General features: G+C 42.0%; 1 protein-coding gene across 2 annotated transcripts in view; it reads left to right on the forward strand.

Moving 5' to 3' along the window:
- Nucleotides 1-21,004, forward strand: part of GAREM1 (GRB2 associated regulator of MAPK1 subtype 1) — a 218,292-nt gene extending 197,288 nt beyond the window's left edge. The window contains exons 5-6 of one of the 2 annotated variants that reach the window (XM_030810607.1): nt 14,128-14,294; nt 15,749-21,004. In XM_030810607.1, the coding sequence (XP_030666467.1) occupies nt 14,128-14,294; nt 15,749-16,646 (1,065 nt within the window). In that variant the 3' untranslated portion in view covers nt 16,647-21,004. The remainder of the gene's footprint in view (nt 1-14,127; nt 14,295-15,748) is intronic. The other variant, XM_030810608.1, reaches the window with a different exon arrangement.
- Nucleotides 21,005-22,864: the final 1,860 nt, after the last annotated feature.

Below are 22,864 nucleotides of genomic sequence, written 5' to 3' on the forward strand. Positions count from 1 at the left end.
GAGAGAGGACCCACCTCTGGCCCTTTGTTGCAGGGCTTGAGAGCTCCCCAGCAGCTACAGGTCTGGACTTGCCCTTGCTCCTTACAGGATCCTCTGGGGACCATCAGGCACAAGCCAGAGATCTCTGTATTCACTAAATATCGTGGACTATTTGGGGAACTTAATGGTGGAGCCGGAGTCCTTGACCCTTGTGTTTATGTCAGCGATTCCCTAAGAATGTTCATCAAAAGCCGGGTAAAAAGTAAGGGGGCACCCCTCCAAACAAGTACTCCTGGAACTTGAGGGATGTCTTAATTCAGCTATGTATTTCATGTTACTTGAAGGCTGGGGCTCTGACCTTCAATAGAAACATGACTGCATGAGCTTTTCCTGTTGAACTTAGATCCTACCTGGCACACAGTGGGGACTCATGTCTGCTGATTGACTTACAGACTCATCCGAGATGGTCACACCCAGGGTCATTTATGTAACCAAGTCTAGAGGTAGGAAACTAGCATCACTTGTTTTTTCTGTGGCTAATGAAAGATGAGTAAGAACATAAATATTAAGAGGTCCAACTTTGCCCTTGGTACTAAAAAAGAAATGCTAAATTTGAAACTAAAAGCAAATCTCACAGAAGAAAAAAAAATTTGGCCTCCAGTCTAAGCTGTAATTTCTTATGACGTAAGAGAATCTTTTCAGAGCGTGTCCAGTGTTTGTAGATTGCTATAAACCTAAGGATTTTTTATAAACACCTGAAATCATTTAATTTGGGTTTTTAAAAAAATTTAGGCATTTCAAATGAAGTCATGTTTTTTATTGGTTCTGTGACCATGAAACGAATTTTCCATTTTTAGGATGTGCGTGGGATCCAGAGAACATCATAGTTGTTAGATGTGGCTTCAGCTTGTGATTTTCAAAAGGGAACTTTAATGGGGCATAAATTTAAGTGCTCCCACAGAATTAAGTAAAAGTTCTTTGGATAGTTCCGGTGGAGTGAGTCTTGGGAGAGCGATGTGCCATGTGTCCAGCCAACTATCCTACCCAGTAATTAAAGATGTTGGCTTCCCTTGAAAGTTCACTAGCTAGATATTAGCTGCGAAGGTGACAACTCTCACCAGGTCCTTAGGAATAGAAGGTGCCAGGGCAGTCAAAGAAAGGTATCTTCCTCCCGAGTTGTGCTGCAACTCTGGCATCCTCCAGGCTCTGCTTGTCAGCCCTTTTCTGTTTGTATCTTAAACAGGGAAACTACATCGTGAGCCAAACAGAAAATCCTTGGGGGCAGAGTCATCTGTTTAATCTCGTCCATATATTTTGTTAGTATACCTTGTATATTAACTTGTATTTGATGCTCTAGTCCTCTTGTATCTTTGTATATGATGCTCTAGAATTGTATGCTCTAGTCCTCTTATATCTTTGTAAAGATTGTTTAATCATTTTTTATGCTTTTTTTTGTTTTTGTTTTTGTTTTTTTTTTTTTTTTGAGACAGAGTCTTGCTCTGTTGCCCAAGCAGGAGTGCAATGCACGATCTTGGCTCACTGCAACCTCCGTCTCCCGGGTTCAAGCGATTCTCGTGCCTCAGTCTCCTGAGAAGCTGGGATTACAGGCATGCGCCACCACACCTAGCTAATTTTTTTGTATTTTTAGTAGAGATGGGGTTTCACCACGTTGGCCAGGCTGGTCTTGAGCTCCTGACCTCGAGTGACCCACCCACCTCTGCCTCCCAAAGTGCTGGAGTTACAGAAATGAGCCACTGCACCCAGCCATGCTTAATAATTTTTTAAACAAAACACTGACACTAACCTCTCTGGAATATGAGAGGCCGTTCTCTTCCTAACAGGGATGTCCCAGGGAAAAGTAAACAGTTCCTGGTTCAAGGAATAGATAAGACGCAACCCCTAGAACTGTTGCAGCTGAGCCCAACTGAGGGAGCATGCCCAGTCTGGCATTTTCCCTTTTTAAAATTTTGCAAGTTGCCCCCAGATCAGAGTGACCTGACAGTCCCTCAAGTGGATTATCCTTATTGAGACATATGTTTATTCTAAACACATCCTCTATTTTATAACATTGCAGGCCTCTATTCATCAGTTAGATTTTCTGGTTATTGGCTGATATGTAAAATATTTACCTAGATGTACTCTACAAAAGGCAATCTTCAAGAGCAATCTTCTTTTCCCCCTCTTTAGAAAATGCCATTTTGGAGAGCAATGCTGGGAAGACTTTATATTGCACAAGATTCTATAAATAGAGCATTTGACTTCCAGTCTGTTCTCGTCTATGCAATGAGTTACAAATGGTTATCAAAACTGCAGGGTCAGCCTGGCACGGTGGCTCACACCTGTAATCCCAGCACTTTGGGAAGCTGAGGTGGGCAGATCAGTTGAGCTCAGGGGTTCAAGACCAGCCTAGCCAACAGTGAGCTGAGATCGTGCCACTACACTCCCGCCTGGGTGACAGAGCAAGAGTCAGTCTCAGAAAAACAAACAAAAACCCTGCAGGTTCACAGCTCTTCTAAAATCATTTGTGTGGCAGTGTCCTATCTGGGGACCCCAGCACCCAGTGATCAGTGTTCTCCATCTGTCTTCTTTTTTTTTTTCAAACGGAGTCTAACTCTGTCACCAGGCCGGAGTGCAGTGGTGCGATCTCAGCTCACTGCAACCTCCACCTCCTGGGTTCAAGTGATTCCCCTGCCTCAGCCTCCCAATGAGCTGGGACTACAGGCTCACGCCACCACGCCTGGCTAATTTTTTTTTTTTTATTTTAGTAGAGACGGGGTTTCACCATGTTGGCCAGGATGGTCTTGATCTCCTGACCTCATGGTCTACCCGCCTCAGCCTCCCAAAGTGCTGGGATTACAGGCATGAGCCACCGTGCCCGGCCTCCATCTGTCTTTAAGAACAGAAAAAAACACATTCCCTCTTGGATAGTGGTTGATATTATAGCAATTCCTGGTAAAAGGAGAATCATAAAAGGAGCTCTTTTGTGAACCACTGGTTTCAAAAAGTTTTACTGCAGTGTTGATGAATTTGTGAACCTTTGTGATAGACAGGGTTGCCCCACAGCTTATGAGAAACAGAGTTTAGGGACTAAGATGGGTTGGTAGCATGCATTCATTGTTAGAAGGCCAGAAGTTCATCATAAAGTTTCTTTAATGAAGCACACTGTGTTGTTGGGGTTTGAGAAAAATGGGACTTAAAGAGTAAATTTAATGCCAGATTGATGGGCCTAGCCTAGTAGGTGCTTGAAAAACACTGATTTAACTATAGAGAAGTCATTTGGGTCATCTGAATCTGCCTCAGACAGGCGGAACACTCACTATGTGATAGATAATTAGAGGCGTGCAGCATTGCATCTGAGAGCTGCACATCGATTTCAATCCTCACGCTACCACTTTGTAGCTTCATACCTTGCACAAAATATTTAACCTCCCTGAGTCAGTTCCTGTGGGGATAATAACATCTTCACTGCATTTTTGTGCTGTACAAAGAACTTGGCACTTCTCCCTGGCACTCGGTAAACATTTGAAAAGTAGCAATAATTTAATATAGGATGGATTCCAGTTTAGAGTCAGGTAGACAGTCACTGTTTAGAGGTTTTTTCCCACTGTCTTTCCTTGACTAAGGGATGGAGAGAAGAAGTCACACTTTCCAGGTACATAAGTCCCCTCCAAAGAGTCAGAAGGTGGGTGGGAGTAGACATATCCACCCCCACAGCAGATGGGCAGAGCCAGCTACCACGGGGGTCAGTCAGCCTCCCATTCCAGAAGTGGGTGTGCTAGTTCATTCTGCTGGGTTTCTGAGATATTACAAAAACACATAATTGGTTTTAAAAATAGCAAGACATTCTTTTAATCTGACTTTTAAAACGTCTACTTGGTGAGATAGGTATTGTGTTTTAGTTACCTAACAGTGGAATCATCACAAACTTTGTAATCATCATATGCCCCCAAAAAGAGCTCCAGAAATGCTTGGCACCCTGTGGATCCCAATAGCATAATCTTTTAGTGGCAGAGTCGGGGGTTTTGAAGAACTAGAGTGCCTGTGAAAAAGCCACATGAGGCTCTAAGGCTGTGAACAAGTGTCAAGAAACTGGTATTCCCGGGCAAACCTACACAGAAATACCAAAGGTGAGAAGTGGCCTTGGATAACTGACTCCCTTCCTTGGGCTTGGCCAGGTCAGCTCCTAGTGCTGCCAGATCTCATTATTTTGGATATGGCCAGCCTACAGAATTAGGGGCCTCACATGACTACCCAAGTTAAAAAAGTGCCATAAAATATGTTTGTTGATAATAAGCTGTGAGAAGTAGCTAAGAATTGATTCTACTCTGCATTTTTATTTTATTTTGTCTTTGGGCTTTTTCTCTCTGTAAAATATTAATATTAGAAAAGGTATTGACAGATTTTCTTAAATCTGATGTATTAATATTTAAGCTTAGTGATTATTTACTTTTCAAAATAACTGCTCTACGAAAAGATATACTCAGGATTCCACTAGTTAATGAGGTTTCTTAGGGCATTTGACATTTAATTAATTTTAATTACAAGCTTTGAGGAGTACTTTGTAAGCAAGCCATACCTAAGTTCCCATTTGTTAATTGAAATAAGGACTAAATTATTATTGTGTTTTGATAACTTTGAAACTAATTGCCTTCTGTTTCATGTAGGTTCTTTTTAAATGAAAGTTTCTAGGCCAAGATTTATTTTTTTCTTCTTCTGTGTCCATTGAAAATGATAATAAGGATATAATATTCTATTGCCACAGTCCCCAACCTCTTTTTGGCACCAGGGACCAGTTTCATGGAAGACAATTTTTCCACAGACTGGGGATTGGGGGAGAGAGTGGTTTCGGGATGACTCAAGTGTATTGCATTTATTGTGCACTTTATTTCTATTATTATTATATTGTAATATATAATGAAATAATTATACAACTCACCATAATGTAGAATAAGTGGGAGTCCTAAGCTTGTTTTCCTGCAACTGGATGGTCCCATCTGGGGGTGATGGGAGACAGTGACAGATCATCAGGCATTAGATTCTCATAAGGAACATGCAACCTAGATTCTCATAAGTAACATGCAAAGATCCCTCACATGTGCAGTTCGCAGTAGGGTTCGTGCTCCTATGAGAATCTAATGCCGCCACTGATCTCACAGGAGGTGGAGCTCGGGCAGTAATCTGAGGGATGGGGAGCAGCTGTAAATACAGATGAAGCTTCACTGGCTCACTTGCCAGTTGCTTGCCTCCTGCTGTGCAGCCTGGTTCCTGTCAGGCCACAGACCAGTACCAGTCCATATCCCAAAGGTTGGGGACCCCTGTTCTGTTGGATAAGTCTTGTTCCAAACTTATACAATTAGGTATGTACCATTTGTATAAAATCACATTAATAGGAAGGTTATATACTACTTAAGTATATTTATCACATATACTCCTTGCTCAGGAAAGATCTTTATTCTACTCCTCAATGGCATATACTTTCTGAGTCCATGAAAGCACCCCAAATTTTAAACAAGTACATCTTTTCAGAACCACTTGCCCCTCCTGCCACTGAGTGAGTGGCTGCCCGCTCCTTCCCCTGGGCCTCCCTTGCCTGAGGCTGGAATATTGGAGACCATTTCTGAGAAAGGTCTGTCTTAGGTCCTTATCAATGTATAAAAATGTAAAAAAGAAGCTCATGCATCTAAGAATCAGGATTTTGACTGTAAATCACATTTGCCCTTGTGTAATTAATCAAATAGAGGTTCATTTATTGTACTTTGTCATTATAAAACTTTAATTTCTGTTTGGCTGAAAATATCCACTGATGGTTATGCGACAGGGTTATGAACTCTTTGTATAAAAGCCTCTTTATAAATAAGGTTTCTTACGGCTGTAATGATTTTGTTATCTGGGAGTGTGGGAAGAAATGTAAAATACAGGGCAGAGGGCAGTCAGTGAAGGCAAAGTTACAAAGTTCAAGGAAGCATGGTTACAAAACTCCTTTCTTTGGGTTGCTGACGTTGTCCTGCATTTGGCTTTTTAGGAAAGAAAATGCAGAAGAAAGGTGAATCTCATTTTAAATCAAGCTCCCCTACAGTGTATGTATTTTCTTAATCATTGTCAATACGGAAACAAAACGATCCTTACACCACCTAAGTATGCCAAAATGTCCTTATTGATTGTCCACAGTTCCAAGCAATATGATCTTTGAGACAGGAGGTATACTCCCTCCCCCACACCCCTGCCAGGCATGTGACAGTTGATTCTAGAAGGTTAACTCAGGAAATACATGGCCCCGTCAGCAGATGTCCCTAGATCCGTTGTCTTGTATGTAAGAGTTGAGCAGCCACCACTGCTCTGAAATTGATTTTTTTTTCCCAAAAGGCTATCTGAAAACTGCTAAGACCATGCCTTAGTTAACTGTCCTTTTACCTTCCTTAAGCTCTTTGGTCCTGTTAGTGACCGCATGTGAAAGTTGTGTTTCCTCCACAGAACAGAGGAGTCACAAGTTGTGAAAAACAAAGGCTTTCCAAGAAATGCTGTTGTACCAAAAAGCCCCCAGTCTTAGACGATGCTGTTTCATAAACCCCTAGGAAGTGTCAGAGAAAGAGGTGTAACAGGAGAAAGAAATTATTTCATAGATTCTATGTAGAAAACACTCCAATTGTATGTATGTTTCAATTTTTGTCCTCCAGAGATCTACATGTAACTCTGCTTTCCACTCATGCAATGATGAGCTTCCTACTGTTAACAAATTCTCATGCATTATTTTCAACATGTGGCAATTTAGAGGAGACAAATTACTGATCCTTGACCTGTGCTCAATTCCCTCCCAACTAAGCAAGAGTTAGAACTGTAAGAAGGGGAGAAGGGAAAAGAAGGTTAAATGTCTATTCCAGGACTCAGGAAATGATGTTAAGCTCCCTGGGCAGTATTCTGAAAGTAAAGAAAATAGTTCCATTTTATGATGTGTTTGATTTGGACCATAGATGGGAGTTGCGCTTGACTTTCTTGACCACCTCCACTTAGAAACATGAAGCTTTCCAAAGCGTTTGTTCTATTAGGTGTGTTTCATCTTTGCTTTCACTGTTAGATGATATGCTACCATTAATTTATTTTTCTAGCTTTATTTGGCCAGTGATGGCATGACAGAGGCAGGGAGCAATGGTCTCCCCTTTATCTTCTTAAATTAAAGGTGAGCACAGGGTCCCAGGCATCAGTGTGCACTTGACCTCCAGCTTACATGCATACATATACATACCCAGGCACATTTTTTGAAGTTTCTTTGAAGTTTTTTTTAAAAAGGCATGCCTCCTTCAAACCAGTATGCTTTTGTAACAACTGCCTCACTCCTTCCTTTCCAGACAATTCCTGAGAAGAGTGGTCTGCCCTCACCAACACCACTCTTACTCCTATCTAACTTGGACTCACTGGAGTCTGGCTCTGCCCCCTCACTTGACTCACACCTCATTTGCTAAGATCACCAGTGACTTGCTAACTGTCACATAAGGGGAACTTCTTCCAGCCTCTTTCCTGACTTCCTGACATCTCTCCATCTTTGCACTGTTGTTCCCCTGCAGCTCTCCCTCCCTTGGCTTCCTTGATGCCATTCAGGCATGATTCTGCTCTGTGAGTACTAAAGTGTAGTTACCTGGTTTTCCCCCCCTGTCTTCTCTTCTGTCCATCCCTTGGGGGGTTCAGCCTTCTTCACTTCTCATCTGGGATCTCAGTGCCGCCATACCTTCAGATTCTATCTATCATTAGGACACTGAGCTCAAAGTTAGTATTTTCAAAACTGACCTCCTCTGCTTCTCCCAAGCCCTGTTCTTCTAAATTTCTATCTGAGGAATGGCACCAGTGTTTTGTTTCATCATCTAAGCCCACAGACCAGATCATCATTCTGGTTCTTCTTTTATGCCATGTTCTTTTATGTTCTACCTTTTGTACACTCATAATCCCTCCTAAGACTTTCTCAGTAAAATTACCTATGAATTTGTTCTTCTCCTGCCGCCTTGAGTAAATTTATGGTGCTCCCATGAACCTTGCACATACTTGTATTATCACACTTACCGGATTGTATTTTAATTATGTTTGTTTCCCTCCCTCATAAGTAATTCCATGAGTTACTCACTGTTGTATACTCAACACCAACTCAATGAGCACATGATAGGCACTCAATATATTTGAACAAATAGCAAAGTGGAATTAATAGAGGCTGTAGGAAAAGAGAAGTGATAGCCATGTTCTTCAGACTTTCAGGGATGGTGGAAGTCGATGCTTGTGATCCCGGCCATCAGCCCCCAGGACAGACACCTTTTACAGCTTGCTTTAAGCCCCCACTATTAGATTATTTCAGTTGCCTGAATATGCCTCTCTAGGAATATGCCTCATTGACTAAAGAGGATGAAGTTCGAGAAAGAACAGAACTCACTGTTTCTACCTCTTTAATAAATGAGCTTTTGTTTAGCTCTGCATTGATGATCTGCAATGTGAATACCAAGGAGACTTGTATCAACACCAGAGTAGTGGTGTCTCATGTTTGATGATAATTGAAACACTGAACATTTTAGAAAAGAGACAGACTTAGGCCAGGCACGGTGGCTCACGCCTGTAATCCCAGCACTTTGGGAGGCCGAGGAGGGTGAATCACCTGAGGTCAGGAGTTTGAGACCAGCCTCAACATGGAGGTCTCTACTAAAAATACAAAATTAGCCAGGCGTGGTGGGGCATGCCTGTAATCCCAGCTACTCGGGAGGCTGAGGCAGGAGAATTGCTTGAACCTGGGAGGTGGAGGTTGCAGTGAGCTGAGATCGCGCCATTGTACTCTAGCCTGGGCAACAAGAGCAAAACTCTGTCTCAAAAAAAAAAAGAGAGAGACAGACTTACTCTGAAGGAGCAAGAGGAGAGAAGTATGCTAGCGGTGGGGCAGCTGGGAAGAAAAGCCTTAGGCCAGGGAATTGCTCAGGAAGCCAGGCTTTGGGTACTCCATGTGTCCGCACTGTGCTCATTGACCCTGTCATCAACAGGACTTTGGTTCCAGGAGCTTCTCTGTGAATACTCAAGGTACTCATAACCCGAAGTTAACTACACATAGGCAGAGATCACCGTCATCTGCAATGGACGGTAACACCCATCTCAAAACAGAATGCCAGCTCTTCACTGAGCGTGAGGGTTGGAGGTTCATTCCTGATAATACAGGGGCCCCTCTCTCCTTGTGTTGCCAGTGGAAGTCCAGTCGTAAACATTGCATTGGAAGTAAATAGAAAGGCTTTAGTCCATTAGGCACAATATAGTCCTTTAGATCTTCATTTTAGAATGGTCATTACTCTGGGGTGTGCTAGATTAAAGCCACAGCGCTTCCTAGTTCAGGAATACTGTCACTGTCATTTTCACCGTGACACTGTGTCAAAGGGTGGTGGTAGAGTTGGTGGTGGTCATATGTGCCAGGTCTTCTGGTGCCTTTTTTTTCCCTAGATTGACTCAGGGTCACCAAAAAAACGTAACATTCAGCCCAAATGACTTGTCAATAATAATTTCCACATAAACGTTTAAAAGATATTCTGTGGTATATGGGTTTTTTTAAGTGCCTTTTTTTTGTATTTTTTGTGACATTTCTTAACATCTACCAGGCATTCTGTGTGACATGTTCATGCCAGGAGTGACAAATTCCCAAACTCTGCTATTCCCAGGATGGTAATAACAAGGATGGCAGTCCTTACATTTTAGCTCGCAGGCTCATTAAATATAGATGGAGGGTAAGTAAGTATGAACAGTGTGTGGCAAACAGTGTGTGTGCTGGCCCACATGTGTGGGGCTGGCCTATAGGAACTGGTGTTTAGGTGTGGTGGGCAGTAAAAACAACGAGAGAAAGGGGCAGGAAAGCACAGGGTGTGCTGGGGGGACACTGAGTCCACCACTTTGCATGGACCTGTGTGCCCATATAGACTAGGAGCAGTGGGAGAGATTGCTGGAAAGATGCATGGGAGCCTGGCTGCACAGAGCCTTGGGTGGCAGGCAGGGGAGGCCGGCCTTTATCCAAAATCAGAGGGAGCCGTCGGAGACAGCCAGTAACATGATGAGAGCCACATGCTGAGGCTTCCAGAAGGGATGTGCTGAAAATGTTACACTTAAAAGCTAAATTGAATATGAAGGAAAACTGGAAATAGGGTGATTGACCGTCTAGTCTTGTAAATTGCCTTTTATTGACAGATAAAATTCATCTAAAGCACAGCTACCTTCCTCCTGGATATAAATATCCCGCATGAATCAAATCAAGAAGCAAAGAGTAATAGAACGGTTACTGTTCTGAGAGTAAGAGATAGGAACTAAGATGGTACAATAAACCCTCACTCTGTCACTTCTCAATCCCAAAATGCATACATCCCACCACAGCATGTAATTCTTCCCTTAAGATGCGGAGAAATAGGCCATCATCAGAGTGGCCACCCATGCAGCAACAAGTTGAAAGTAATAATGCCACTTGGAGATGTGTCTGTGGAGTCCTCAGCTGTGCCCACCTGCCATGGGCTGCCCCTCACCTGCCTGGCGTAGCGCAAGCCGCTCACTCTGTGCCTCAACAAAATGACACTCAAAATTCTTGTCATGAATGGAGTCCCTTTAAAGTCATCCTTTAAAAAATAACAACAACAACAACAAAAAAAACCTTTCTCTAAAGTGAGTTTCAAGTAAACCTAATTCTTTTACCTTGACCTCACATAACAACACCCAGACTGCCCTCCCATCACAACAGAAAAAAATCCCTGGCCTCATATTCTTGTTTCATCACTGACAACATCCCATCTCCTAAGAGTAAGAATCAATTTGTTTCTCTCTCTCTCTCTCTGTCTCACACACACACATTAGTTCTTTAACTCCCTTCAGGAGTCATGTGGCTACCCCAAAAGCTCTATGTGTCTCAAATTCTGTCTTGAGCATCAACCATAAACACTCCCAGTTGGCCCTGGCTACCTCCTCACCAGGCCCGTTAGCTTAGAAATGCTTCTCTTCACTACCGCCCTCTCCTCACCATTGTGGGAAATCTGTTAGCCCTTCAGGAGTCCCTAGTTATGAAGGTGGCAGAACCAGCTCTAAGTGACCTTGGGTACCTGGGGTTGGTTATAAGAACAGGAAGAGGGGAGTTCCTTTAGGTCAAATTCAACTGCAAGTGGCTTCTTTTCTGAGTTTATAAACGTAAGTCAGCTGACTATTGTAAATTAAAATGCATATTGTAATTGACATCTGAGTGTATTATAATTGACATCCCAGGTAAGTGTTTCCTAATGAAACGTCATATTTAGTGGCTAATTCTAAAATTTTGAAAGTGCTAAATTGAATCCAGCATTAACCATGTTTTCCTCGTGTTCCACTCTAATCCAATATTGGGAAATAACTAAATATTTATTTTAAAATTAAAAAGTTAACTGACAGAGTCCTTATCGTCTCACATTTTCCATGCGCCCTATTTCTGTAAACATAAATAGAACCAAGCACATCTGTAATAAAGTGACACCCATCCACCCTAAATTCTATAGATATTCCCTAAGAAAGAAACACATCTGGCTACCGTGCAGCTCACTAACAAGACAGAAGGAAGATGAACCAAAGCCAGGAAGCGGGGTGGCCCAGCCTGAGCTCCGGCATCCTGGTTGGTTCTTAGCCTCTTAAGAAGACCTGGCCGGCCGAGGAGGGTGGATAACCTGAGGTCAGCAGTTCGAGACCAGCCTGGCCAGCATGGCGAAACCCCTTCTCTACTAAAAATACAAAATTAGCTAGGTGTGGTGGCACATGCCTGTGATCCCAGCTACTCAGGAGGCTGAGGCAGCAGAATCGCTTGAACCTGGGAGGCGGAGGTTGCAGTGAGCCAAGATCATGCCATTGCACGCCAGCCTGGGCAACAAGAATGAAACTCCGTCTCCAAAAAAAAAAAAAAAAAAGGAAGACCCCAGAATGGTGCAAGGATCTTTCCTGGGCCAGCCCAGCTGAGCATTCCTCTCATGTCATTATCCAAACCTCATTTCCTCCCGGACATCCTTTCTGCAGTCATCCACCACCTTTTTAAAAGCTCACAAGGGGAAAGCCTGCGTCTATTTTGGAAGAAATCTGCTGCTCCAAATATTTTCTTTTAGTCTAAAGAGTTTGTCCAGATGAAACCGTTCCCTTTCACCAACCCACTGGGCCCCAGTAACCAGGGCTGTGGGTCCTGCAGGTAGGAGCAGTGATCCCCAGCCCTGGGAAGAAATGCAGCTGATGAGACTTTTTAAATTGCTTCCATTTCATTCAGAGTTGGGTTACTGGCCTACCCATAGCCATGAGTCTTCTTAATGGCTGGTTTTCTCTGGCAAGTGAATCAGGCCTGGGATGTGAGGTGGAGGTCCCAGGTGCGGTGTAGATAGTAGGAGATGCAGTATGATAACATGAACCCATTTCATTTCAGCTTAAGCAAACTCAGTACCAAAGCTAATAGGAGCTTGCTGTTTCATTGTCTTATCCCAGAGCTGCTTGGCCAGAAAGGAATTGAAAGTAAAGGTGAAAAACTTGGTGGGAACATAGCCTAAAAGTAGACAAGGTGTGCATTTCAAAGCATAGCATTTTTGACAGAGTCAGAATTGGCTCTGTTAATATTTTTACCTCTATAGCTTAGGGTAGACTAGCAGAGCCAGGTATAAACTGCCCCCTGCTGCCTGACACATAGAAGTACATGAAAAATGTCACTTCATTAGTAATTATATTCTGAAATGCCTGCAAGGAATGGAAAGCAAATTAGGGGAATGGCAGGCAGTCTCAGAGAAGCCGTGGACGGCACAGATCAGCTAGATCCTCTCCAGTGTGAAGACGAAGGAAATGTGAGAGAGCTGGAAGCAGCTCTTATAAAAAGTACTTTTCGGATGTAGAGAGCCGCTTCATTACTCCTTCTGCAACCTTGTCAGTGTGTGGACCATGGTCCAGTAGCATCAGTTTCACCTGGGAACTTTTAGAAATGCAGATTCCCAGGCCCCACCCTGGGTCAACAGAATCAAAATCTGCATTTTAAACAAGATCCCTAGGTGATACACACTCATATTTACATTTGAGAAGCCCTTGCCTGGCTCAATGTCTCATACCTGTAATCCCAGCACTTTGGGAGGCCCAGGCAAGTGGATGACTTGAGATCAGGAGTTCAAGACCAGCCTGGCCAACGTGGTCAAACCCCGACTCTACTAAAAATACAAAAATTAGCCAGGCATGGTGGCAGGCGCCTGTAATCCCAGCTACTCGGGAGGCTGAGGCAGGAGAATTGCTTGAACTTGGGAAGCGGAGGTTGCAGTGAGCCAAGATGGTGCCACTGCACTCCAGCGTGAGCAACAGAGCAAGACTCAGTCTTGAAAAATACAAAAAAAAATTTAAAAAATTAAAAGTAGCCCTGGCCAGGCGCGGTGGCTCATGCCTATAATCCCAACGCTTTGGGAGGCAGCCGGAGCAACATGGTGAAACTTCATCTCTACTAAAAATACAAACAATTAGTCAGGTGTACTGGCACACACCTGTGGTCCCAGCTCTCGGGAAGCTGAGGTGGGAGGATCTCCTGAGCCCAGGAAGCAGAGGTTGCAGTGAGCTGAGCCGAGATTGTGCCACTGCATTCCAACCTGGGCGACCCATCTCAAAAAATAAAAATAAAACATCCCTGAACATGACTTCAGAAGGAGCTTTAGCCCTGGACCAGGTCCAGGTTCTCTTAAGGTTTGGATCAAATTGAATTCAGCTTGAACAGTGAAAAAAACACAACCTAATAGAAGAGATGAATCCTCAAGTTAAATTTGCGAAAGCCTTATGTTCTTATTTTCTTAATACTTCCTTTTTATCCATCCTCACATGTCACTAGCTCTTTAACCATAGGCACTTTAACTTGCCGTATTTCATGTTACTTTCTATATTTCAGCAGCAGCCAGCATTTGCCAAGCAGTTTCTTTCAAAAATCATTCTGTCCCAGCAAGTGTGTGACAGGCATCTGATTTGCTCTCTGGCAGCCTCTGTGCTTCCCATCATTCTTGTTTACTTCAATCTTCTCTCTGCCATGCTTACACCCTGCTGTTACGGTTAAAGAGTGCGACTTGAGCAAGTCTGCAGGATTGAGCTGGCCCCCGGTGGCATTGTCAGTCTGTTGCTAACCTGGAGTGTTCTTTTCTGCGCCAGGTCAGAGAAGAATGCCGGCTCCTGAACGCCCCACCTGTTCCACCCCGAAGCGCAAAGCCTTTGTCCACCAGTCCCTCCATCCCTCCTCGCACAGTCAAGCCAGCGCGGCAACAGACTCGCTCTCCCAGCCCCACCTTGTCCTACTATTCTTCAGGGCTACACAACATGTAAGTCTTCCTGCCAGGTCCCACTGCACCCTTATCTTCTCATCCACCAGTTCATGGGTTCTTGAAAGCATTTTCAGGGTAGCCATAACAGGCAGGGTGGTGGGAGAGGAAATGGCTTTTCAATTTTTTAAATAATTTTACTGAGTGAGCATGATGGGGCCCCTGTTTGTTTTGAGCTAGGATGGAAGAGCCAATGTCTTGGGAAGAAAAGATGCCACACTAGTCTAAGAAATTCAGAGGTAAAGGCCAACTAGATTCTCCTGGAAACAACCCGGGGGCTGCCATCAGTTCTCACAAATCAGCATCTAGTTCTTTCCACTTTGACACGAGCAGACAGCACCTTCAAGCAGACACCACCTTCGACCAGGACCTAAAATGGAAAGGGTCCCATTGGCTATCTACTCTGAATTTCCATCCAGACAGGAGTCCCCTTTTGACCATCACCGTTGGGTGGTCATTTCCTTTTGTCTGGATACTTCCGGTGCTCTGAGATCATTCTTCTGCAACACAGCTCATTCCATTGTTGGCAAGTACCAATACTTTAAAAAAAAAAAACCCTTTATTATATTGAGTTGAAATCAATCTCTATGTAACTTTCAATCATTTCTTAGGTCTAAAGAAACAAAAATAGGTCCATCCCATATCTCTTTGTCGACTCATGAAAATTCCGAGTCAGCTATGATAGAAGTCTTCTCTTCTCCAAAAGAAACATCCTTGCCTCCCTCTGCTGTTTCCCCGACATCACTGTCAGACCCTTCACCGGCCTGCTCACCCTCCTGTGAGCACACTCTAGTTTCATGTTGCTCTTAAAACCCCCCAAAGCCTAATCCACCGCTCCACATGTGCTCATTACGGTTTAAAGTAGCTCTCTTTGCAGGTACTTTTTGTTCTCTGGACATTTAAATCGTTGTGCTAATGTTACTCGATTGTTCAGAAACTAAGACAAGGATAAGCATTTTATTTGAAGGATTTCCTCCTACCTCAGACTTTTGGATGGAAATAGAGTCACGGATGGTGTGATGCCATCATGTCACTGTAGCACAAGCATGGCAAGCATGTGCCACTCATTTACTATTCTCTCCCTCTACCCTCGCTCACTGCAGACATCATTCATCAATCTTGGCACCTGTTGGTGCAGAGCCTACATGTGACTTAATAATTTTCCTCATCATAAAGACCCAGGCACCTATAACAATGATTTTCTTACTAGCTGAAATATTTATTTTATCTCCACTGTAGCATTTTAAATCATTATGTACATATCTACAATTACCAATGTATTTTATTAAAGATTCTTCAAAAAAAAAAAACAACCCAGTGAAGTTAGCAGGAATTTTATTGAATTCAAAACTAACTGCACTTTTCTACTCAGCAGTAACATCTGTAAATGACAAAAGCCTTGGGATTTGGCTTTTTTCTTTTAACTGATTTCTCCTTCTGTGTTTGCTTTTAAGCAGCGTCACTAAAACTGACAAAAGTCCTTCTGAAAGCGCTTCTGTTTCCTGCTATCCATGTAACCGAGTGAAAACTGATTCTGTGGACCTGAAATCCCCATTTGGAAGTCCTTCTGCTGAAGCTGTGTCCTCTCGGCTCTCATGGCCTAACCATTATTCAGGAGCATCAGAGAGCCAGACCAGGAGTGACTTCCTGCTGGATCCAAGCAGGAGTTATAGTTACCCTAGACAAAAGACGCCAGGCACACCAAAGAGAAACTGCCCAGCACCTTTTGATTTTGATGGCTGTGAGCTCTTGGCCAGCCCCACTAGCTCAGTCACTGCAGAATTCGGTAGCAGCGTCTCTGGTTGTCCCAAGTCAGCCAGCTACTCTCTGGAGAGCACAGATGTGAAATCTTTTGCAGCTGGCGTGACAAAGCAGAGTACGTCATGCCCTGCCTTACCCCCCAGGGCTCCAAAACTAGTGGAAGAGAAGGTCGCCTCCGAAACATCTCCTTTGCCTCTGAAAATCGATGGTGCTGAGGAAGACCCCAAGTCTGGGTCACCAGATCTCTCGGAGGACCAGTATTTTGTTAAAAAGGGCATGCAGGACATCTTCTCTGCCTCCTACCCTTTCTCATCTCCGCTCCATCTCCAGCTGGCCCCCAGATCCTGTGGCGATGGTTCTCCATGGCAGCCACCTGCTGACCTATCAGGACTCTCTATAGAGGAAGTGTCCAAGTCACTACGGTTCATTGGTTTGTCCGAAGATGTCATATCATTCTTTGTTACTGAAAAGATTGATGGGAACCTGCTTGTTCAGCTAACGGAAGAAATCCTCTCAGAGGATTTCAAATTGAGCAAACTGCAGGTGAAGAAGATAATGCAATTCATTAATGGCTGGAGGCCCAAAATATAGCCAAATAACCTCTAGCCAGCATGGAACAAAGCTGATCAATGCGTGTGCTAGAAGGGGTGGGCTGGGACACAATTTCATGTTTTTGCACTAAAAACCTTCTCTGTAAATAAGGATAAGAGAAACTATGCAGATTACGTTTTTGGATGGTGAACAGGCTATTTTGTACATCAATAAAAATGCTGTACAGAACACTTGGAGGTGTGCCTTGTACGTCACTCAACAAACACTCAGCAGCTGCTAAAAGAAAAAAAGGCATGTGCAGAGAAATCATTCTTACCCAAGTAGGTTTATGCGAGAAGGTATGATATTTATTACAAAATAGCCAAAGCTGAAAGACATAAAAATCTTTAAAAAAAAAACACTTTTGAACAACAATTCCCTTCTTTCAGGAGGGTTGACTTTAGACAATTAACTATGTTCTGTGCCCTGTCATTCAGATTGCTTCTTGCTAATTGTTTTACTCTTGTGCCTGAAAATGTTAGTGATATGAATTGACACTTTAATGTTGTATGCTTGGTGGGGATCTTTTTATCACAAGGCATTTTCCAAAAGTCATATGTTGATAAAGGGATATATGTTGTCCTTAGAAATCACACAAATCATGACCACAATAATTTATCTGTAACTGCTGCTAATTTTGAGCAGAGAAAAAAGAATATACATATATAAACATGTATAGGTGCATACACAATACACCCGGATATGTTTTACACATAATTTTGATTCTGATATTTTAGATAACATCTGTTCACTTTTAAACAATCTGTTGAGTTTTTGGGACTGTTATCTATGTTGATTCTCTTAGGAATAGTGGACAGAATGACTCCAAAGATTCTCAGAACCCTGTCACTTGAAGCTCAGTCTTATTTGGGTTCATCACTGAAAACTTAGAACAAATCGGTAAAGAGTCCTGTATTGAAGAATTAAGTTTGAGTTTAAGTCCACTCACTGCAGGGCTGGTTTTTGCATGTAATACTCTCATGATGTCTGGGGAAATGACAGTTTCTGTTGAATTGTAATTCTCAGGTTTGAGGGTCTCCTTCCCCTGGTGTCTGATGGCGAGAGGTCTGAAGAGCATTTGTCAGAGTGCATTAGGCATTCTCAACCTGCTTCATGCTTTACGAGAACTCAGAAATCAGACGCACCAGCCTTTATTATTATATATGCTACATCTGTTGAGTATTTTTAAAATACCAATAAGAAGACTTGTTTATTTCATAAACCACTTCTTCCCTCTCTTTCAAAGAAAATACATTATTACCATACTTTTACATTAGTCTGAGAATTTTTTGCTAAATATTATTAAGTATTCCAAAATATAATGGCGTCATTATTCTTGACTTTTTTAGAGAATATACATCTTAGGACTGTGTTAGTTCTCAGAGCAAGGCATCATCTACTCCCCTGCACCCCAGAATCTGGCCCCAGATTCCAGATGTGCAGACAGCCCATGACCGAGGTGCACACAGTGCCCTCTTGAATAGGAAGGTCAGCCAGTGAGGTGGCAGCATAACTTGCAGGATGGACTTATATCTTAACGTCTCTTCCTGCTACCAAAACAAAAAAATAAGTTGAAAAACAAGACCCACCAGTCTAGTTCTGTAGACCTGTGAAACGTGTCTTTATTTCATGGCATTAGAAGAAAGATATTTTTAATCCATATCGTGGTTTAGAGTTGAAGTGAATTGATACCTAATTTTCCATCTTAGATCTAATTTTCCATCTTAGATCTCCTTTATCAAAAAAAAAAGCATTTTTTTCTCCTAACATGTCTCCCAAAATGTAAATACTATAGGCAAAAAGAGTACCCTGTAAAATTCTCACACTGGAGCACCTCTTCAAAAGTCACAGACAATTCGATGAGGAAGTGTCTGGTACTGCACTCACAGGACATGAGACCTATGAAGCTTTCATGTTTTGAAAGCATCCTTCTGTGTGAGGGGGACTGCCTCCCTTAGTAAAGTAAACCTCTCAGAACTTCTTTTTAAAATAAAAACAGACAAGATGCAGCTACTAAGCTGCAAGTTTTCATTGGCAAACCTAGCTGAATCCATTTTAAAATACTTAGCACTCGAACACAATTCTCAAACTCAGGAAGAAGGAACAGGGTTGGTTTGGGTTTACTATAAAGGTTGCCTCACATAAACAACTGACTCCTTTTAGTGTTTTTTTTTTTTCTTTTTGTAAAAACTTTACACAAAATAGGGTTTTAAATTTTTTTTGCTTGTTTTGGACTTGGCGTATTTTTGTCAAGTTTATATTGATTGGCAATGCAGAGACTCCTTGAGGTCAGGGACTGTGGCCTTTGATTCACTTATGCTACAGTCTAGTATCACTACAGTGCTGAGTAAAAGGCACAGCCCCTGCCCTCTTGGAGATCGTATTGTTTATATTTGAAATCTCAGTTGCTAAGAGTATGTATGTGTGGGTAAGAAAGACGTGAAGTCCTCTGGGCAGCTGGGTATATGGAGAATTACGTGTGTCCTGTCTTTAAAACGTCAGCCTCTATTAAGGGATACAGAACACCCCAAGATCACTAAAACTTGGAATGTGTTGGAGGCAGAAAGTATCTCTCTCACTGCCTAGTGTTGTTGTTTTTTTGTTTTTTGTTTTTTGGTTTTTTTACTGACCTGGAATTCTTTTAATTGTAATAAATATCTTCTGTCACAAATAAATGCCACAAATAAATGAAATTGCCATTCCTAAGCCGAGCACCTGTCTGTGAAGGACCTTGGCACCCTGACTAGACAGAGCATTCATAGCTCCAAGAGAATCATGACAAGATATGCAAAGCAGGGATAATAAGGAGACAGCCCTTCCCTTCCGAGAAGCCCTTCCCTTTCACAGCCCTTCCCTGCGATTCTGCAGTGAAAAGTGATGCCCAGAGATCCACACACAGAACCTTTCTAACCAACCGGGTCAAGACTTATCATCTTATCTCCTCTGGCAGGTCCCCTATAATCAAAAGAGAGGAAGTGTCCGTCTAAACAAGACCCTTTTGGGTCCTTGGATTCATGGCAAAAATCATCATGGCCCCCATCAGAAGAGAAAATCAGCAGTAAACCAAGCCAAGCAACTAAAATGTATAATGTGGACCTGACTCATGTTGGGAGGCAGAATTCAAACACTCGCAGATCAATCTTGCAAGTTTTCTCTTCTTTAAGTTGAGCTGCTCAACTTTATGAACTGTGAAATTTACTTACATTCTTTCAACCCACATATATCATTGCAGTTTATGAAGTTGCAGCGAACTGCCCATTCAGCTAAATTGCAGTGTTTATTCTTGTCTCATGTCGAAATACAACAATCTTATGGGAAATATTATGACAGTCCATTCCAACTGTTTTCAGACACATGCATAAACAGTCTCTGCTCACATTCCACAGCCACCTGCATGTTACCCATACAGCTCCCTGAGAAGTCCAGGGATGGGAGGCAGGAAGGAAGGAAGGAGGGTCCTTCATTTTCTAAACACTTTGTATAAGTCACTACTCATCATGCCTAGCAAGCATAAGATTAACATTTCGAATAACAAACTGGAAAACAAATAATCCTTCAAAGGATCTAGTGAACTGTTCAAAGGAAATTTTAATTTCAGTCTACCAGAAAAGTTAAATCTGTTGTTGGACATAGGAGGCTTTTAGAACCATGCCTCTTATATCAATTTCCACTATCTTTCAAGTTACCTAAAGGCACCAGGCTGCTTGAGCAAGAAGAATAAAAGGCCTAGAGTGCAAATTATGTGAAGTAGAGCTTTTAGATTGTGGGACTGTAGTAATATGGGATTCTCATGGTTACATCATGTTAAATCGCACTGTTTAGTCTTCAAAACTTGGTGTTTTAAAATTTGTCTCATTGTGATAGCCAGAAACAAGGAATAAACATGATTTCAGTTTAAACTATATACAAATATCTTCTGTAATTTTGCTGCTCTAATTTTTAGGCTATAAATTTTGTAATAGAGCTTATCAGATTGCAAATTTCCTTTGTTTACAATCTCATGTAGTAGGGCTCAGATAATTTCTTAGCTATAAACCTTTTCTCCCACTCTCATATCAAGTTTCATTTAAAATATTTAAGCTAAGCCTAAAAATTGAAATCAGTTGAGGATTTGGAGAGTTTATCTTAAATGGAAATGGTGTATTCTTTTCAAAGAGTTTTGTAACCATCTTTACAGTTTCTTTGCTTGGAAAACTTTGGTTGTTAACTACCAGTTAACAATTGCATTACTTTCCAAAATATTATCTAATGGGCCCAATGTGTACCTCAAGATAAACACAGTATGTTATGTCTAAAAACTTCCTTGTCTTGATTTAAATGGTTCTGAAATGTCTATAATAAAGAAATTTTCAAAGTTGCTTTTCTTGCAGTTGTTCCTCGTTGGTCAGACCTAGTGCATAGTTTTCTAAGGACTTGTTTCCCATCCTCACTTAGGAGTAGGGAATTTGGAGGGAGTCCCGATACTGCAAGCCCATTCTGTATTAATAAGAGATTGAAGACTGTGGCTATAGTGCATAGTCAGAAGATGCGGGTAACTAGGTAACTTGATGGCATACAGAGAATCCAGTACCTGTGTGGTCAGGAGATAGTGCAGAAGATGAAATAGATAAACTGGTGAGAAAAAAAAACAAAACCTGGTCCAAAGATAGTTGTCTCAATTGATCGTTCACCATCAGTTACAGATCAAACTCCTTTTTCTACTCTTTCCCCACTCTCACTACTGCACTTGACTCTTAAAAAATAAATAAAAGTATACATTTGAATGAGGAAAAGAAAGATAATATAAATTTATATCTCTTTGGCTTACATACAGTTTAACTTATGTAACTAGCAAATAGCAGAGATGGCTGAGGTTATTAAAGAAAAATTGAGTGTTCAATATGCTGCAGCATCCACTGGAAAGTGTTACACAGAAGCTGGAGAATTGCAAGTGGAGTTTGGTTAAGAGAACTTTAACTGTACTCAAGATAGCATAAAATAGTTTCTCAGTATTTTATGCCCCAAATCTTCCTGTCTTCTTTTACTAGACTAAAAGCATCCCCAAATCATTCATTCCATCTTATACTTAAGCCTTCAGCCCTTCTTTCCTGTTTCACAGGGATAAACCTGTGACTAAACCCATACGTGTCCACTTTACTGGATTTCAGGAATGTGTGCTAGAAGAACCTGTAGGGTTGACTTAGGTTGACTGAAACTTCCCGAGATCTATCTCAGGATTTTTAGAGTACTTAAGTGGTATACACTAGAACATTTGACTCCCAAAATTAGATATTGCAAAGTAAATTTGAGTTTAGAAATAAGTTGGGTTAGAATCAGATGTCCTTTGATTCCTTATATATCTGAAGTTAGAAAAAGCCAAATCATTGAAAACAATAAGTGCTAATTCAATTCTTACTACACTGAAATGAATAAAAAGATGTGCTCAGCCCCTTCTTGCTTAGGTGATTCATGCACATCCTTCAGGATTTACCAAGTGTCATTCCCAAGCAGATTAGATTTCACTCCTTTGCACTGATGTAGCTCTCTGTGCATATCTCTGTCCCCTGGAAAGCTATAAGCTCTTTGATATCAGGGCTTATGTCTTCATTGTTGTATCTTCAGAAGTAGGTGCTGTTTGAGGTTCTGTTGAATGACAGTTTAAAAATCACATTCCTGATGGTGGCCAGTCTTTGTGCCATCAAGGTCAAGACTGCAGCCATGTGACAATGTAACGAAGTAAGGTCAGATGAGTGATATCAATGAAACTTGTACTCATCATAAAATATCTGAGTGCCTAAAAATGGGTGAAATGTAAACTTGTCTAGAAATCGCAGGTTGAGTTTGTATCACTTCCCAGGGAATAAATTTTTCTTATTTAATTCAATGACTTCCATTTTTAGTGGCTAAAAAAAACGACTCGAAAGGATGTGTTCCCATAGATTGACTCAAATACTAGCTCTAAAAGACACAGGCAATTGAAAAGTAAGAGATATGGTTGAATGGCCTAAGCTAAGAGGGGTCTCAGGGTCAGAGGCAGTGATGGGTAAAGATAAGAAACAGATTCTGTGTGCTCAGAAAACATGGCCAGGAGACATGGTGCTGAGCATGGAAAATACCATCTATAGGCAGATCATAGAAGTTTAGAGACAGAGGGGACCTTGGAAAGGATCTGGTCCCTCCTCCTTATAGGAATGAAACCCATGGAGGGTGAGTGATGGGCCCCAGACCTCATATGGGTC

This window comes from Nomascus leucogenys, chromosome 4, assembly GCF_006542625.1.
Source record: "Nomascus leucogenys isolate Asia chromosome 4, Asia_NLE_v1, whole genome shotgun sequence".
NCBI lineage: Eukaryota > Metazoa > Chordata > Mammalia > Primates > Hylobatidae > Nomascus > Nomascus leucogenys.